Here is a 19,395-nt window from a genome sequence, read left to right as displayed (position 1 = left end):
AGAATTTAAAGTGAAAGTACACTTTTTTTATTTTACTGTCCATGCCAGGTTTTGTGGATAACATCACCCACATGTGAGATTATATCTGCTTGTCCTGGGAGAAGACTGAATACACTATAGTATGAAGACAGATGGACATAAGGATATCGGAGACCACAGAAGAGGGAGACGGTGTGTGTGAGAGGAGAGGAGATGCTGGAGGATTATGACAGTGCAACCCTGAAATTCTGTTGCTCTGTAGGTTAAGTGAAAGTGGTAAATGACAGAAAAATTTGGTGGAGATGGGGTCCTTATGACTCCTTATCCATTTCTACACCTCTGCACCCAGTTGTAAAATTCTTTCAACAACAACAAAAACATTTTTTAATTACCTGATTGTTCTATGATTTGCCCTTGCATAGTTACCACTCTCCACCTCTTATCTTTCTGGAATGCTACCCTAGTAGCTTGATCCAAGTTATTGGCAACTAGCGTATCACGCAGTGCAAAATAAAAAGCCGGATGAATCTTTTCATCTTTCACTTTCACCAAATCAAACAAACGAGAAATGTTTTCAGGTGTTTGGATTTTGTCCATGCTCCTTTCCCATACCTTCATCTATTATGGAAAAAGACAAATTATTGAAACAAACTAGAATAAGCACAATCATTTTTTGTCTTTCTTCTTCTGTTTAATTAACAATTAAACAGGCTGTACTAAAGGAAAGATTTGTAAGCTGAAATTTCTCCTGTATTGTCAGTGTCAGACCAGTCTATATGAATGGAATATACAAAAGACCTACCCAGACAGGGCGGGGAAGCCACAAAGCTCAGACTCCTATACATTTAAGGTATATAGCCTCAGGACCTCTATGGCCAGCACTGCGAGTCTGGGTGAAATGGAGGAAATTGTAATGCCCTGCCATAAGCCTCTATAAAGAGATTCTAACTCTGCCTGTAATGTCACTGAGAGCACTGAAATGGAGGCCTTAGCCAGCACTGTGACTTGGTAGATATTGAATGATAACCAATGAAGATTAGATTTTTACCCTTTGCTAATCTTCTTTCTTATAAATCCAGACTCTATTCCTGGACTAGTGGGTTATTTTCCTATAGTCAACAGACAGCTTGTAGAGAGCTCATTATACAGAGTCTTAAACCCCTCCGCCTCTGACCTCAGGACTGCCCTCTAGGAATCCAGTTTGTGACAAAGCAGCCAGAAACACCTGTAGAGGAAAAAAGCAAAGGAGAGGGGTATGGGGATACTCCACAACCAATAAGTCTAATCTGCTCATAATATGAAACCAGAACAATTTCTGAACAAATGAAACAGGTCATTAAAACATCAGGAACCTAAACAATACAAATAATAGTACTATAAGGAGACACAGCCTACACTTACAGAAGGAGCGCTGGGACTAAGGACCCCAAGACAAAGTGCTAAAGACACATAAATGAAACTCTTAGAAAGGTTGGTCAACAAATCTGAAATCCAGCTTACCAGGACTTGTAAAGGCAGACAATTGACGAATCAGCAGATTCCAGAATGGGTTCCAGGAAAAGTGTGGATTTACAAGAAAGAAGATTAGCAAAGGCAAGAACCTACCGTATTTTTCGCGGCATAGGATGCACCTGACCATAAGACGCACCCTAGATTTAGAGGAAAACAAGAAAAAAAACATTCTAAACCAAATTTTCCCTGCCAGGCTCTGCATCCAATGCCACACTCCTTGCCAGGCTCTGAACTCTGTCCCCCCCTCCCCCCTCTGGTGGTCTGCAGTAGTAGGCCCGGACAGGGCAGGCAGGCCTAGTGGCAGGCAGACAGGCCTACTGGCAGTCAGGGCCCCCACCCCGAGGCAGGCAGGGAATCTAATTAAGCCCTAAATGGATGGCCTTCATCTGACTTCTGGATGGCCTGCAGAACGCCTTTCTATATCCTAAAGCTGATGCTGATAGAGAGCAGAGCAAGGGCAATGTACGCAGACACACTCACAATGCTGAACAGTTAAGGAAAGGAGGAAGAAGATGCTGGCCCCAAACAATTTACCGTCTTCTTTATGTCTCGACAGTACAGCAAGTCAACAACTGCGGATCTGCAGCTCAGCAGGGAGGGCAGGGCTAGCTTGGCAGGCTCCTCTGAGGTGCTACCGGGCATTGGGGTTTGATGCGCGGCTCCAGTCGGGGATTTTTATGCTCAGAGGCTCAGGGCTCCTCTCTTCTTTGGGAGTTTCATGTTCGGCACATTCTTCTTCGGGAGTTTCACATTTGGCACCTCGGGCTTCTCATGGGGAGTTTCTCAGCCCCCTCTGATCTCGGGAGCTGGGCGGCGGCTGCTGAGGGCTGAGAAGGGAAGTGGACAGTGAAGAGTGGGTGGGAATTATCTCCAGCGCCCCCGGTTAAATCCAGCACTTCGCCGTCATCGTCTTGCTCCCAAAAGCGCGGCTTGTCTTCCTCCTCCCTCAGAGCAGCTCCTTGCGCATTTTGTATTGTTTATGTATTTTTATGATGACTGCTCTTGGCTGCTGCTTGCCTTCCATCCATCTGCCCAGTCTGTGAGCATGCTCCAAATGGACCTGGCCAGCAGGCAACGTTAGATCTGCCTGCAACCAAGTCTCTAAAGTGGACAAGAGATGTGCCATCAGATAGCGTTTCGGGGAGGCTAAGATGAAAATTCTCCCTCCGGAATGTGTGTTATATTCCCTTCATAAGACACACTCTTATTTCCACCCACTTTGGGGGAGGGGGGAAGTGCGTCTTATGGAGTGAAAAATGCAGTAATCTTTCATTCTTACACAATCCCACTCTATTCCAGGACTAATGGGACATAATAGAGCAGTCTCCAATGGTCGACCCTTCTGTCTACCCGCTATTGCTTTGGGATGGCAGCCCGGTTCCTCTTCGCTGGCCTCCTCTACCACTTCTTCCACCTGCCTTCTTTTTCGTCTGAGCAGTGCAAAGGAGAGCCAGACCGGCGGAGGCAGCAGTAACAGCTAGGCCAGCCGGGCTAAAGAAAAGACACGGGAGCAACGTTGGATCCACTGTCGGGAAGAAGTGCAGTTGGCGACCGGAAATAAGGAGAGCTGAGCTTGTGCAGAGTGTAAAAAGAGAGCCCATGGATAGAGCAGCTTAACATAAGAACATAAGAATTGCTGCTGCTGGGTCAGACCAGTGGTCCATCGTGCCCAACAGTCCGCTCACGCAGCAGCCCTCTGGTCAAAGACCAGTGCCCTAACTGAGACTAGCCCTACCTGCGTACGTTCTGGTTCAGCAGGAACTTGTCTAACTTTGTCTTGAATTCCTGGAGAGTGTTTTCCCCTATGACAGACTCCGGAAGAGCATTCCAGTTTTCTAACACTCTCTGGGTGAAGAAGAACTTCCTTATGTTCATATGGAATCTATCCCATTTCAATTTTAGAGAGTGCCCTCTCGTTCTTCCTACCTTGGTGAGGGTGAACAACCTGTCTTTATCTACTAAGTCTATTCCCTTCAGTACCTTGAATGTTTCTATCATATCCCCTCTCAATCTCCTCTGTTCGAGGGAGAAGAGGCCCAGTTTCTCTAATCTTTCACTGTACGGCAACTCCTCCAGCCCCTTAACTATATTAGTCGCTCTTCTCTGGACCCTTTTGAGTAATACCGTGTCCTCCTTCATGTACGGCGACCAGTGCTGGACGCAGTACTCCAGGTGAGGGCGCACCATGGACTGGTACAGCGGCATTCTAACCTTCTCCGATCTGTTCGTGATCTCCTTCTTTATCATTCCTAGCATTCTGTTCGCCCTTTTCGCCGCTGCTGTACATTGCGTGGATGGCTTCATCAACTTGTCAATCATAACTCCCAAGTCTCTTTCCTGGGAGGTCTCTCCAAGTACCGCCCCGGACATCCTGTATTCGTGCATGAGTTTTTTGTTACCTAAATGCAACACTTTACACTTATCCACATTGAACCTCATCTTCCATGTTGATGCCCATTCCTCGAGCCTGATTATGTTACGTTGCAGATCTTCGGAATCCTCCTGCGTCTTCACTACTCTGAATAACTTTGTATCGTCTGCAAATTTAATCACCTCACTCATTGTACCTATGTCCAGATCATTTATAAAGATGTTGAAGAGCATGGGTCCAAGCACCGAGCCACTGGTGACGCTCTTCCAGTCCGAGTATTGTCCATTTACCCCCACTCTCTATTTCCTGTGTTCCAGCCAGTTTTTACTCCATGTGAGTATTTCACCCTTGATTCCATGGCTCGCAATTTTCTGAAGTAGTCATTCATGCGGAACCTTGTCAAACGCCTTCTGAAAATCCAGTTATACACGGTCGACTGGGTCGCCCTTGTCTATCTGCCTGTTTACTCCCTCAAAGAAATGCAGCAAGTTTGTAAAAAAAGATCTGCCTTTGCTGAAACCGTGCTGGCTAGTCTTCATCAGACCGTGTCCATCCAGGTGATCAATGATGTGGTCCTTTATCAGCGCCTCTACCATCTTTCCAGGTACTGAGGTCAGACTCACCGGTCTGTAGTTTCTCGGGTCTCCTCTCAAACCTTTTTTGAAGATCGGTGTAACATTCGCCACCTTCCAGTCCACCGGAATCTTTCCCGATTTGATCGACAGATTGGCTATTAGTTGAAGCAGTTCAACTATAGTCCCTTTCAGTTCCTTGATGACCCTCGGATGGATACCATCCGGCCCTGGGAATTTATCGCTCTTAAGCCTATCAATCTGCCTGCATACATCTTCTAGACTGACCATTAACCCAGTCAATTTCCCGTTTTCGCTTCCAGCATATAGCCTGATGGGTTCCGGTACTCTCGTGTATATTCTCTTCGGTAAATACAGATGCAAAAAAAAATAAAAAGAAGTGTTCAGTCTGTCGGCTATTGCTTTGTCCTCCTTTAGTGCTCCCTTTATTCCTTGGTCATCCAACGGTCCCACCGCTTCCTTCGCGGTTGTTTCCACTTAATATATCGAAAGAACAGTTTGAAGTTTTTCGCTTCCTTGACTATTTTCCTCGTAGTCTCTTTTGACTCCTTTTACCGCTTTATGGCACCTGCATTGATGTTGTTTGTGTTTATTCCAGTTTTCATCAGTTTTTGACCTTTTCCATTCCTTAAACTAAGATTTTTTTTTTATCTCTGATCACTTCCTTTACCTCTACAGTGAGCCATGCCGGTTCTTTGTTCTTTTTCTTCTTTGATCCCTTGTTGATAAGCGGTATATATACATTTTGCACCTCGGTGACCGTATCCTTAAAAAGAGACCAAACTTGCTCTAGCGTTTTTACAGTGTTCATTCTCTTAATCTTCTTCCCCACCATGCTCCCCTAGCCTGTCTAACAACTGCTAGCGCTCACCTAGTTATGGCCACCACAGCTCCAAAGAGCACCGAGAGGCCTCGCCCGCATCCTACAATCCCCAGTGCTCCAAGACCCCCTACAGATCAGCCTCTGCCTGTACTATTCCTCATTCAAAACTTATGATGAAAACAGGATCTACAGGCCTTGAGGACCACCAGAGGACTGTCCAATATTCCTTGAGCCAAGCAAGCAGCTTCCCCTTCCACGAGTCACAAGGGTACATCTGTTAAAAATTGTATTCACACAAACAAGCTATCTACACCCACAGCTGTAGTCTGAAGAAAGAAAGATTTAAAGAACTTTAAAAATGTGGATAGTACTTTGAAAGGTGTCTGCCTTCGGGTGTCATGGGGACCCAGAAATTGGCTTCATCACCTTATACATAGCTGAACCTTCCTTTATTGGCTGTTTAAAAGCAAAATTCCTCCATCTGACAGCAGCCCTGCACTGATCAGAGATGGACATATCTTTTCACAGGATTGAACTGATTTTTAGTTGGACTTTATTAGATTTTTCTGCTAGGTTTCTATCTACAGTATTTTGATTTTTGTTTTTTATCCTCCTAAATATTCAGTTTTGGTTTAATTCTTATCTTATACAAATATAAATAAAATATATAAGATAAATTAGATCACAATAAAATCTTTTATTGTGATCTAATATTGTTTCTTTCCCCTCCCCCTCACCATTCTTGGAATTTTGTTATATATATATTTTTTTTTCTTTATCTTAATTGTTTACTCAGGTACTTTTGCTAGATTGTGAGCCTTCGGGACAGATAAGGAAGTCTTAACGTACACAGGTAAGGCTAGTCTGTTAGGGCAATGGGTCTTTGACCTAAGGGCCGCCATGTGAGCGGACTGCTGGGCACGATGGACCACTGTTCTGACCCAGCAGTGGCAATTATTATGTTCTTATGTATTTTATTGTAACTGCTTAGATCTGTAATATGCTTAAGCAGTATATCAAATATTAATTTAAAAACCCAAAATAAGACGCAGACGGCTCGATGCCAGAGACGAGCCTCAAAGTGGAGAAGAACCAGTCGAAATCGCCCAAAGCTCCAGGCCACTTCCATTCGGAGAGGGTCCAATGGCCCTGAACTGGCGCATGCATGCAAACAGCACCCCCAGTCCTCTAGACTGACATCCGTCATTAAGATCACTCACTCGGTAATCTGGAAGGGAAGACCCTTGGACAGTGAAAGAGGACTCAGCCACTAGGCTAGGCTGCTCTAAGCCAACGATGTCCAAGGTAATGGGGAATGCAAGAGATCCCTTTGCAGACTCCAGCACAAAATCAGAGCATCCTGCAATAGGCACAAATGCGCTCTGACCCAAGGGACTACATCGATCCCCAGGACCCGGAGATATTGCCAAGCTGTCGGGACCAGAGTATCCAGAAAACTAGTACAACTTCTCCTGATGTGACTTGGGCAGGATCTTGTTCTGATCCATATGTAAGCAAACCCCCAAGTATCCCAAGTCTTGCGTTGCCTCGAGGTGACTCTTCCTGAAGTTGATCACCCAGTCCAGGCACTTAAGCAGCTGAACGATTTGGCATCTGATAGGGTGCTGATCAGCCAGCCAGATATGGGTGCACTAGGCTCTTAGGAAGGGCAGATGAGCTGGCACCACCAAAAATACCTTGGCGAAGTTCCTGCCCACCGTCACCAACCTAAAGTGTAGCGCCACAAACTGATAGTGCTGCTGCAGAATAAGGACTCTAGAGTACTTCCTGTGTTCCAGAAAGATGGGAATGTGTACAGATACCTCTGCCAGATCATGGGAAGCCAATAACTCCCCCGGCGCAACCACGGTTTCCACTCGAACCACCTTTTTTGGCCTCTCTGCTGGGGAATCCAGAAAATAATGTGCCAGGGTGCAATGAAACCTGAGCTTGTAGCTATCCTGAAGAACCTCCAGGACCCAATAGTCCAAGGTGATGGCCTGCCATTCTGCCTGAAAGGCAGAAAACTGCCCCTCAATCCAAAGAGGAGGGGCAGCAAGAGACCTGGTGTCAAAATTGCTTCTTAGAGGTCACCACTGGATGGCTCCCTGTTGACGGCTAGTGCTGGTAACTACTAAACGCCCGCTTTGCAGACTGGGAACATAGCTACACAGAGGAGCTGCCAAAGTACTGATGGGAACGTCAGAAAGGATAAAAGTTGGGAAGCCCCAACCCCCTGGAGGGTCAGGGCCTGTTATCCAGCAAGGATTTGGGCTTGCATTCCTGTACATTCGCCATGAGGTCATCCAGACCCTTGCCAAACAGAAGTTGCCCCTTAAAAGAGGGCTTATGGTGGTCTTCGAGGACAAATCATTGGACCACTGCCGGAACCACTAATCCTCCATGTTGATACCAAATAAGTCAACAGATTGCCAGAGACTCTGAACATATCGTACAGCGCATCCATCACATAGTCCACACCCCTGAGATCAGGAAGATGAGATCCCGGATCACAATATTGTCTGGATCGTAGCGGAGCTTAGAATGACATGGCTTGGCCACAAATGAAGTAGCCATCACTGTCTTCAGCCCAGCCGCCGCCGAATAAAAAAGATGTGCTTGAGAATAAAATCCACTCTGCAATACTGAACATTAAAGAATGACACAGGGAAAAGATTTGTCCCAATCCCAAACTTGTCCCTGTCACCATCTCGTGAGCTTGGTCCCCATCACCGTCCCTGCGAGCTCGGTTCCTACCCCGTCCCCAGCTGGGGGTGCTCAAACCCCTTGCTGGCGGAATCAGACCTCCCCAAGAGGATCCTGGAAAGCACCCCAAGGGTCCAGGTCCTTCTCAAGTACACCTTGCTCCTCTAGGCAAAAATCATCATCCCAAGAGACCGTCGGGCATTTGGATGAGAGAAGAGTAGAGGGGGGCAAAAACGCCGCTGTGTGGGGCCGCACTGGAGAGAACGTCGAGGGCAAACCCCCTCCCCCTAGAGTGGACACGGAACCTCATGCCGTCAGCACATAAACTTTACAAAGTGCTAACATAACTTCAGGGGGGGAAACCCCCAGCGTCCCCAAGGGACTCCCTGTTCCAGCAGGGGACCCTGCCATACCTTGCCTCTGTATTTCCAGAACAGGGGGAAGGTCACCTGAGGTAACTGAGATGAAGGAGGAGGTTCCTGCCCAAACTGGACCCAAAACTGCCAAAATAGGAGCTTCTGCAGCCTGCCGCGTCTGAAAAGCCTGGGACTTTCCTGACACTGAGGCCAAGGAACCGACCGATGCGAAAAGGGAATCCCCAGCCACTCCGGCGGCAAGGGAATCCTTTTCTCCCTGACTGTTGGCGGCTGGGGAACCCTCCGCGTGGGTGTCGGGGAAAGACCGGGCTTCCCCACAATCCAAAGCCGACTCGCGAGGCACCATCAGCGGGGTGCCCTGGCCATCAGCATCCGCTGCCGACGAGGCTGCTCTGGCCTGCACAACGCTTGCACAGGCCGGCCGCGAGTACCTCACATCTGGAGCACAATGAGCACTTTTTCCCTTTAAAAGCGCTCATTGTGCTGAAAACCACCCTAGCTGCAAGAAAAGTGCAGGTTAGATGAGAAAAAGCAGTAAAAAGGCAGTTTTAAAGGGAAATGAGCTCTTTAGACCGGCACACCTCAGGATTTTTAGGTTTCTTTTTTTACAGAACAGACTCCACGGCTCTCAAAGCTGGAGGGCTGACCAACCAGGGGGCCAGGCCACTGGATGAGGCACCTCTATAAAAATGTGGGGAGGTGGAGGAAGGTAGGGGGAACAACCCAGCACGAGACCCACTGGGTTTAACACCCCCGAGGTCAAACGGATCCCCAAACAGGATCCGTGAGCTGTACCTTCAGAGATGACTAGTCTCCTTTCTTGTTTCTTGGACCGTAGAAGAGTTGTAATGACCACATCTGAATAGTCCCTGCGCTTAAATGCCATGTGACTAAGAGCCATGCCCTAAGTCCAAAGTGTTCCAGATTTCCCAGGACAATCGGAACCTGTGAATGGAGAAGCTTGAGACTCCTGTCGTTCAGCCACACTAGATCTACATAGCACGGCCGCCAAAACTAATCTGGAGCGAGCAGCATTACCAGACCCAGGTAAGTTACTCTCATTCAGATGAACCGGCCTATTATGGCCAAGGTGGAAACAAGTACAGGAGATTGTGCTTGGCCACCTCTGTACTAATGAATCCATGCCAGCGCGTCTAATCTCATATCTTCTGCTGCAAACCTGAGCCTTCTTAGTTGGCTGCTGTCACCATGGATGCACAATGGCATCGGATGCTCTTTGCAACAGAGCCCATTCTCCTGAGTCCAGGGTGTGCAGACTCAAGTAGTCAGCATGAACACTGTCTACTCCTGCCACATGAGTGGCTGAGAGAGCTTGCAGATAAACCACTGAAAACAGAAACAATAAGTGGTCTTCTAGATTCAAGGAAGCACTCTTGATTCCTCCCTGCCTATTGACATAGGCTACTGCCGTGGCACAGACTGAAAATACATGGACCTCTTTGCCCTCCAGAAAGGTTCACAACTTCTGGAGCACCAAACAAATGGCTCAGTTCCAGCCAGTTGATTGACCACATCCTCTGAGGGTGATCACCAATCATGAACAGAATATGCATCGCAATGACCCCCCCCCCCAAGAGACTGGCATCTATTGTATTACACAGGGAGAAATCCAGAAGGGCATGAGGGAGGAGCGTAAGTCCACGATTGGCTCGGAACCCTTGAGAGGGGCTTTAGGCATCTGAGCCAATCAAGGCCTTAGGCTCCACCCAGTGCATCACATGATGCACCAGGGAGGGGAAGGCCTATTTTGGATTGGCAGGCTTCGGAGCAAGAAGGATCAAGCATCCCTCCAGCTCTCAACTTCTCACAAAGGTACACAAGGGGGGGAGGGAGTATCCAGAGGCAGGAAGAAGTGGCTATCTCTCCTGCACTTTTTTTTTTTTGGGGGGGAGGAATATAGTTCAGAGGGGGCCTCCATTGGCATCCCTTCTGCCAATTTCCTCTTGCGGGAGGGAGGGGGGGGGGAAGAGGGAAAAGGGTGTTGCCATGATGGAGTACACATCCCTCCTGTCAATTTTCACTGGCAAAAAAGTGGGAATGGGTAGTGTCTCGGTGCCGTTTATAATTATATTAATTTCAGGGCTGAACTACTGGTAAGACACGTAAGCAACTGGTCTTGACCAGCCGCTTTTTTGTCAGATTGCTAAAAGTGCTGGCCTCTTTTTTGTGCATCACAACATGATGTTAAGCATAAATCATTCAGCTAGTTTACCTAGCATTTCAATATTAATGACCTTATTTGCATGACCAGATCAGAGAATGAGCAATCGTGCAGAAAACCATGAGGTGAGCCATTTTCTGCATCGGGTCACCAAATACAATCGTCACTAAACCAATCAAAACCGGTTTAGTGATGAATGTTATTCGATCGCTGACTTTAGTGCATCTAGGCCTTAATCCTACCATACCATTCCAGGCTACACGGAGAACAGACTTACTACCAGCTGGACACTAAGGAACGCTGAGCATCAGGGAGATACACAGGGATTTTGAGATATGACATCACAGTTTTCACCTGCTGGTAAAGGGCACAACCCAAGCTTGGACAGGTCTGGTAAGATGGATAATGAATTCATAATTTTTTTTAAATTACATTTACCAAGATTGTATGGTACCACTTATTGCAGTGGTCTCAAACTCAAACCCTTTGCAGGGCCACATTTTGGATTTGTAGGTACTTGGAGGGCCGCAGAAAAAAATAGTCAATGTCTTATTAAAGAAATGACAATTTTGCATGAGGTAAAAACTCTTTATACTTTATAATCTTTCCTTTAACAGTTAAAGGAAAGATTTATAAAGTATAAAGAGTTCTTACCTCATGCAAAATTGTCATTTCTTTAATAAGACATCAACTATTTTTTCTGCGGCCCTCCAAGTACCCTATTTTTTCTACAGCCCTCACATTTAAAGTTTAACATCCTTCCTTTCTCAAAACTGACACATTTCAATCACTATATTAAAAATAAAATCATTTTCCTTACCTTTGTTGTCTAGTGACTTTATTTTTCTGTGCTTTTAACTATGTTTCCAGGGCCTTCTTGCCCTTTGACTGTTTTTCTCTCTGTATTTACTTTTTGCCTTGCATCCATCTTTGGCATTAACTTAATATTCAATTTTTCCATTTTTTTGCTTTCTTTTCAAAATCGACTTTTCCATGTCTTACCTTCTCTTCATATCTCTCTCTCCTTCCCTCCCTTTTTTCATGGTCTGTCATCTCTCCTTCCTTTCTCTCCCTCCTTCCTTGTGGAGCAGCAGCATTTCTGGCCGGCTCCCTTGCTGCAGTCCATCATTCCCGTTCAAAGCCACGGGTGACTGCTCTTCATGCCAGCCACGCCTATGTCAGAGGCTTCTGACGCAGGTGTGGATGGTGCGAGGAGCCACCACCCGCAGCTTTGAACGGAACGATCGATGCAGCAAGGGAGCCGGCCAGAAATGTTGCTGCTCCACAAGGAAAAGGGAAGAGAAATGCTGGTGTGGATGGCGCGAGGAGCCGCCGTCAGCCCTAGCTTTGAACAGAACAACCGACTGCAGCAAGGGAGCAGTCGATCATCGCGTCCAGACTGCAGGCCGTAAAATAGCACCTGGAGGGCCGCATGTGGCCCGCGAGTTTGAGACCGCTGACTTATTGCATTATTCTTGTAATTTAGATTGCCCTGAGCTTCGTTTGAGGCAGCATGTAAATACTAATTGTTATTATATATTCAGTTTTAACTCTCAATATAGCTAATTGTACAGCAATCACAAAATTAAGAAAATATCTTAAATAGCTATTTCATTATCTCCCAATAAATGTTGATAACTGTTTCAAAAATCTTTGTTAGCTGAACCTATTAATCACTTTTTAATTATTATTTCTAAATACACCATTTAAAAATTTCCAGTTAGTGCTTCTATGTGTTCTCAATTCTCAGACCTCTGGGATAAGTATAGTACATGGTGAAAATTCACATTTGGCTAAAATACCCCATATTGTCCCATAACACTTTCATTGTTTGATAACAGATAACTGTACAGGAACTGATAACAGGAATTGTACAGGAAGATAACAGAAAATTGTACAGGAACTGATCAATACGAAAAACTTTAAAACAGTTACCTTATCAAGTCCAATAAATGTTGCCACACCAACATTTTGTTTTTTCAAGAAATCTACACATTCTTGAGCTGTATCAATTGTATCTACAACAATGTGATCTAAAGCACCGCAAGATGAAGAGATGGCGACATCATACTTCTCATCAATTGCTCCCAAATCACCCTAACAAAAAAATACAAATGTGGAAACATTTCACTTATTTAGCACTAGTTACCTTTTCGTACCAAGCTATCAGAACTAAACGAAAGCTGTTATATATATACCAAATTTTTCGCTCTATTTTTCGCCCCCCGGTCATACCTTTTTAAAAGCTCCCCCAGTGGTTCCTTTTTAAATGCTCCCCCCCCCAATCGTAGTATCTTTTAAAAAATGTAACCTACCCTTCGTACCTTTTTACATGCCGCTCATAGCCTGGTGGTCCAGCAGTGTATTGGCTGGCAGAGCGAGCGTTCCGCACTCCTGTCTGGGCCAGCGCCGCTTCCTGAATGGCTGTAGTCAGTTCTCGCGGGACTCATGAGAACTGACTGCAGCCATTCAGGAAGCGGTGCCGGACCAGGAAGAAGTGTGGGACGCTCGCTCTGCCAGCCAATACACCACTGGACCACCAGGCTATAAGTGGCATGTAAAAGGTACGACGTGGGGGGGGAGGGAGGGAGGGACATACACCGCTGGACCACCAAACAATGTTTTTCACAAATTAAAAATGGGGAATAATCTATCTTAAAATCAACTCTTTGCAAACATATTTTTATTGTAAACAGAGTCAAGCCCTATATCTTTAGGGATGATCTGGTATATAAATCTAAGATTCAGATTAGATTACATACATACATATTAGTAGCCTTCCTCTGGACCGACTCCACCTTTTTATATCTTTTTGAAGATGCGGTCTCCAGAATTGTACACAATATTCTAAATTAGCAGATTGACCAGCTTTGCCCGGTTATTTATTCTAATCTTCTATTAGAGAAGAAAAGGAATAAAATTGGCCTCACGTTGCTGTACTGTCTCTGAAGCTCTAGATGTAGCTTTGATTGCACTTGGCCAATTACATTACGTTTCCTTAGAAGGCATTGTTACAGCAATGACAGCAGAGCAGAGTGTGACATCATTCTCCAAGCTTCACACAATTGGTCAAAGCAATATCTGTCTTTTTCGATGATTCTTTACATGTCACCCCCTTCCCACCCCACAGTATTTGTTCCCAGATAGTAATTGATATGTATACCAAATTTGGTTGAAATCTGTCCATGCATTTTGGAGTTATGCTGAATCATACATACATCCGATTTTATATATAGAGATGAGGTCTCACCAGAGTCTTATTCAGGGGCATCAATACCTCTTTTTTCCTACTGGCCATACCTCTTCCAATGTACCCTAGCTTCCTTCTAGCTTTTGCTGTCACCTTTTCAACCTGTTTGGTCATCTTTTATATTTATATATTTTAAAGAGTATAAGTAAGTTTGTCAAGTGATTAGTTAAAATTTTTCTGATTGAATATTATACACTTGTTGTAATATTTGAAAATGAATAAAGATTTTTTTTTTTTTTTAAAGATGATCACATACAATCATACCCAAGTCCCGCTTTTCGGTCGTGCATAAAAAGTTCTTCATTTCCTATACCATATAGTTTCTTTGGATTTTTAGAGCTCAAATGCATGACCTTGCATGTCTTAGCATTAAATTTTAGCTGCCAAATTTCAGATCATTCTTCAAACTTCGCTAGGTCTTTCTTCACGTTATTTACACCATCAGGGTGTCTACTCTATTGGAGATTTTGGTATCATCTGCAAAGAGACAAATATTACCCGACAGCCCTGCAGCAATATCTCTTATAAAATTGTTGAAAAGAACAGGCCCAAGAACAGAACCTTGAGGCACACCACTGGTAACATCCCTTTCCTCAGAGCGATCTCCATTGATCACTACCCTGTTGTCTTCCATTTAACCAGTTCCTGACCCAGCCCATCAATTTGGAGCCCATAACAAGAGCACTCAGTTTATTTTTTAGACTTCTGTGTGGTACACACTGTCAAAGGCTTTGCTAAAATCTAAATACACCATATCTAGCACACTCCCGTTTAATTAATTCTATGGTCACCCAATCAAAGAAATTGATTTGTCTGACAAGACCTACCTCTAGTAAATCCCTGTTGCCTCTGGTCCTGTAATCCACTGGATTCAGGAAACTTTAAGTCAGACTTACTGGCCTGTAATTCCCTACTTCTTCCTTACTTCCACTTTTGTGGAGAGGGACCACATCCACCCTTCTCTAGTCCTCTGGTAGCACTCCCAACTCTAGAGAAGCATTGAAAAGGTCAATCAGTGGAGACACCAGAACTTCTCTAAGTTCCTTCAGCTTCCTCGGATGTTCACCATTCAGTCCCAACGCCTCAACTACCTTTAATTTAGCTAGCTCTTCACGAACACAACCCTCTGAAAATCGAACGGAGTCTACCACTCATCCCTGTTTGTTTTCTGCAGTCCTGCTCCCGCGATCTTCAGCTGTGAACACAGAAATATTTGTTAAGCAATTCAGCCTTTTCTTAATCAGCATCTACAAATTTCTCCACTTTTGAGTCTCAGAATGTAACTTTTGCTCTTCTTCGTATCATCAATATATCTAAAATATGTTTAGCTACTTACTAACGCCATCCGAATGGTTCTGGTCTCCAGAACATTGATTGACCAGGAAGCCTCCACCGGTGACCATCTGCCCTGAGCCAAGCGACCTAGACACTGAACTCTCCAACCCAGGAGATTGGTATCCTTGAGAAGCACTGTCCACTGGGGTTGATCTAGACTAGGGGTCTCATAGTCCCTCCTTGAGGGCCACAATCCAGTCGGGTTTTCAGGACTTTCCCAATTAATATGCATGAGATCTATGAGCATGCACTGCTTTCAATGCATATTCATTGGGGAAATCCTGAAAACCCAACTGGATTGCGGCCCTCATGAGGTCCCTGATCTAGACTCATTCTCTGAACCAGATTGGAAGACTGTAGCTACTAGTGCAGGCTAAGATGAACTAACCACCAAAGAGGGACAGAAAAGTCCAGATTGAGAAGCTGTGGTGACCATCGGCTGAAGAAGAAGTGCATACTAAAGAGGGCGCCTATGAGCCCAAGCCCAAATGACTACTTCCAGGGAGGCCACCATCGACCCCAGAAAATCCTGCGACAATCCAAGGAAAAATTGCAGTCGCAGATTCGCTCTAACACCCGAGTCTCAGGAAGGAAGACTCTCCCCACACCGGTGTCGAAGAGAACTCCGAAATATTTCAAGCACTGAAATGGAGTCAATCGGCTTTTGGATAAGCTGACCACATAGCCCAGGGACTGCAGAAACTCCACTACTCGAGTCATGACCCAGGAGCTCTCCTGAAAAGACTAAGCTCGAATCAACCAGTAGTCCAGATAGGGATGAACTAGAATGCCTTTCCTTGTGCAAGGCCGCCACCATCAGCACCACAATCTTGGTGAAGGGCTGCAGAGCCGTAGCCAAATTAAACAGAAGTGCACAAAACTGATAACGCTTTCCCCAAATCACAAAGCAAAGGAATTGCTGATGGTAGGCCCAAATGGGAACATGCAGATTGATCAGATCGAGAAGTCAGAAATTTCCCAGGCTGGACTGCAAGAATTACGGATTTCAGGATTTCCATATGAAAAGATGGAACCGAAGAGTCCTATTGACTTTTTTCAGATCCAAAATGGGCCAAACAAAACCCTCTTTCTTGGGCACCACAAACTAAAGAGTTCTTGCCGGTGAAATCTCCTGAGAAGGCACTGGGACCACCGCTTTGAGGTCTAGCAACCTAAACAGCGTCTGACGAAATGCCTTCTTTTTCAAGTTGCCTGACAAGAAGAAAGGTAACAATCTGGTAAAGGCTGGGAAAACACAAGAGCATAGCAGTTCCTAATCACTTCTTGGACCCACTGATCCTTTGATTTCAGCCCACCCCCAATAAAACTCCCGCAACCGGATTTCCACTGGAACTGGAGGAAGGACCTGCTGTGAGTTAATGAGCCGGTCGGCGAAAGAGGAGACACCGGTGGAGTCCTGAACCCTCTCTTCCTGGATGGGCTCCCCAAAAGGCCTGCATGTTGTCACACCTGTGCTCTCTGTGGACACCCTGAGCCGTCGGGTAGTGACACGATGTTTGCTACTGGCATGGTCCCTTTAGAATTAGAGTGACCTTTCAAGTTGACCGCCTCTAGGAAAATGCCTAACTAAGCTTACTCCCAAGGGCTTTGAAGAAAACACATTTGTCAGAATGGCCTTGGTGCAAAAACATAAGCTTTTATTTGGCCACCGGCCGTAGAATCACTGTGCCACTCTAGGTTTCCCTGGTAGCAGGAACATAATACAAAACCAAAAAAAAAAAGTTCATTTCCCACACTATCACTCAGGAATCAGCTCTGAGCTTGCTTGGCAAATCATATACAGTCATTTAGCTCTTCATAAGGCTCAGAGGTAAAACAGTTGGCAAAAATAACTTTTCTCTGTAGAGCTACAGAGGAGACATTCTGTGCTTTTCTTATAGTGCACTCACTCTCTCCAGCTGGGCTGGACTTTCCACATAGACACGGAGAAGGCTTTACCCTGAAAGGATTAATCCCCTTTTCCTAAGAGGCATGCAGGCTAATTTAATTATCTAGTTGCTATGGCAATCAATTCACAGCTAGGCTCTTGCACGGAGTCCTGAAACCAGGAACCTCTGGGTTTAACCTGGCTAGAATTACAGCCTAGCGGTTGGTTCGGCTGGGCACATTTCCTGAAGAGGAGATTACTGTGTCTTTCACAAAGTCCAGCAAACTAGTATGTGCAAACTGCAGTACAGGATTACGTTCCTTAATAACTCCCACAAGTCATTAACTCAATGAGAAAACAGAAAAACACAGTCAGGAAGAAAACCCTTTTCACAGACCTTTTCCCAGTGTGTTCAGCTCTCCATTTCCTCTGGCCAGCTTTCCTCCACAGCACTACTCTCTTCCACCACCATTGGCTCTGGGGGAAGGAATTCTGTGGCCAAATTACCAGTCTGCTCCTCAGTCATCTCCCAGTCCGTGCAGATGAACTGCCCTGCAGGGTCGGAGGCAAGCTCAGCCCCGTCCTGCATATCCTGCCTCTGGTCTCGTCCCGCTCTTTCTGCCAAGCCTCCTTCTGCTCCACCTCTCCCTTGCTCTCTGACGAGCCTGGCTTTAAGCTAAGGGAAAGAACCACTCCCCCTTGGATTTGGATGGGGGAAGGGAATTCCTTCCTCAGCCTGTGCCGTTTCTCTGAGGGAAAACTGCTTGTGAGCTTTCTGCCTTACAGGCACTGGACAATTGCAAGGCAGATTCTTCCTGCCTGGCTTTGGGACTGCTTCAGGTAAGTCTAAGCTTTCCTGTTCTATTTCCATTTCCTCATCCTTACTCACAGGGTAGTCAGCTAACTTATTGTCTTGGGTACTGACCTGGTCAGCCCTTCTGCACCAGGGTTTGTATACTTTCCTACATTTCCCTGTAGCAAACCTTGGGAAAGAAGTCAGTTTGTCACAATGTGCTGAAAGAAGCAACCTTTGAAAGACAAAGGGGCCGAACCCCAGCCAGGACAGTACCTACGAAACTCATGCAAATGCCCCTGGGCAAAGCCAGTACAGTCCTTTGAAGCAGAGGCACCTTTCAAGTCATTCAAGACCTGAATCAGCTTATCCAATACCTTCCCAAAGAGGAAGGAGTGTCGGAAGGGAAATTTACTGAGCTTAGACTTGAGAGGCCGCACACGCCAACCAACCCCAAAGCCACAGGGTACAGCGAGTTGCTACTGTGACGATGCCCTCAAAAGATCATATATGGTATCAGAGAGGTAAGAAGAACCAAGCTCAATCTTAGCCACCTCCTGATCCACTAAGGACCAGTCAGATGACTCCCGGTCAAAGACCACTCAGATCACCGGAAACAAGCTTGGGTCATGAGACTGCCACAAATCGCCGCCTGGACAGCCAAGGCAACCACATCAAAACTCTACTTAAGGAGAGCCTCCATCTTACGGTCCTGAGGGTCTCTCAGGGCCAAAACACCCTCAACTAGCTCTGTATGATGACATGCAATAGCTGAGACCACCGCATCCATAACAGGAGGCTTAGAGGTATCCTGATCCTCATCGGAAATGTGATAAAATCTGGCCATGGACTATGCCAAGCGAAAAGGCGCATCTGTTCTGGTGTCTTCCACTGTGCGTGCACCATATCCCAAATATCCTGATGCATAGGAAAAGAGCAGAATGCTGAATAGATCCCACGAAGCAGAGGGTCTACAACGCGAGGGGGATCCCCAACTTCCTCCTCAAAGCACAAAACAGAAGCCACCTGGAGAATAAGCTCCTGCAGCTCTTCCCGATGAAAAATATGCACAAGACATTTCAAAAAATCCTCCATCCAAATCCTCCACCCCTCAAAAAAAATCCTCCGCCCTCCCCCCCTCTCCCATAGCAGATTTTAGAGGTCTGGTCCAAATCCTCATCCAGAAAAACCAGATCAGCAAAATAAATAAATAATAAATAAATTCCTCAACCCATGCCACCTGCAGTCCCTTGGTTGATGGCTGGAGACTGGACGGAGGCAGCCATTGCAGGAGACTGAACGGGGATGGCCATGGAAGAGAAAGACCTCCCAGAAGGCACCAAGACCCCCAGGATAGAAGCAGGACTCCCAGCTGCCTGAAAATAAGCCTTGTAGATGGCTAAAATAAAGTCAGAGCAAAAAAAAAAACTCCAGTTGCACCACAGAACTCACTGCAGGTACAGAACAAATAGCTGGGACCTGTTCCAGTCTATCTAAAACAGGAGGAAGGATGCCTGAGGCCATGGGTAAAATGACAGAGCTCCCAGCAAAAACCAAAGGAAGGCCAGCCGAAAAACTATCTCCCG

At 45.9% G+C, this 19,395-nt stretch overlaps 1 protein-coding gene across 6 annotated transcripts in view; it reads right to left on the bottom strand.

Annotated features, from left to right (window-relative positions):
* The window catches only part of SMC4 (structural maintenance of chromosomes 4), a 238,359-nt gene that overhangs the window by 106,769 nt on the left and 112,195 nt on the right, over window positions 1–19,395 (bottom strand). For all 6 annotated transcript variants that reach the window (XM_033959216.1, XM_033959220.1, XM_033959218.1 and 3 more), the window contains 2 exons: window positions 12,479–12,640; window positions 372–597 (listed from right to left, as the gene is read on the bottom strand). In XM_033959216.1, the coding sequence (XP_033815107.1) occupies window positions 372–597; window positions 12,479–12,640 (388 nt within the window). The remainder of the gene's footprint in view (window positions 1–371; window positions 598–12,478; window positions 12,641–19,395) is intronic.

This window comes from Geotrypetes seraphini, chromosome 9, assembly GCF_902459505.1.
Source record: "Geotrypetes seraphini chromosome 9, aGeoSer1.1, whole genome shotgun sequence".
Lineage (NCBI taxonomy): Eukaryota > Metazoa > Chordata > Amphibia > Gymnophiona > Dermophiidae > Geotrypetes > Geotrypetes seraphini.
This window is presented reverse-complemented; position numbering and strand designations above follow the sequence as displayed.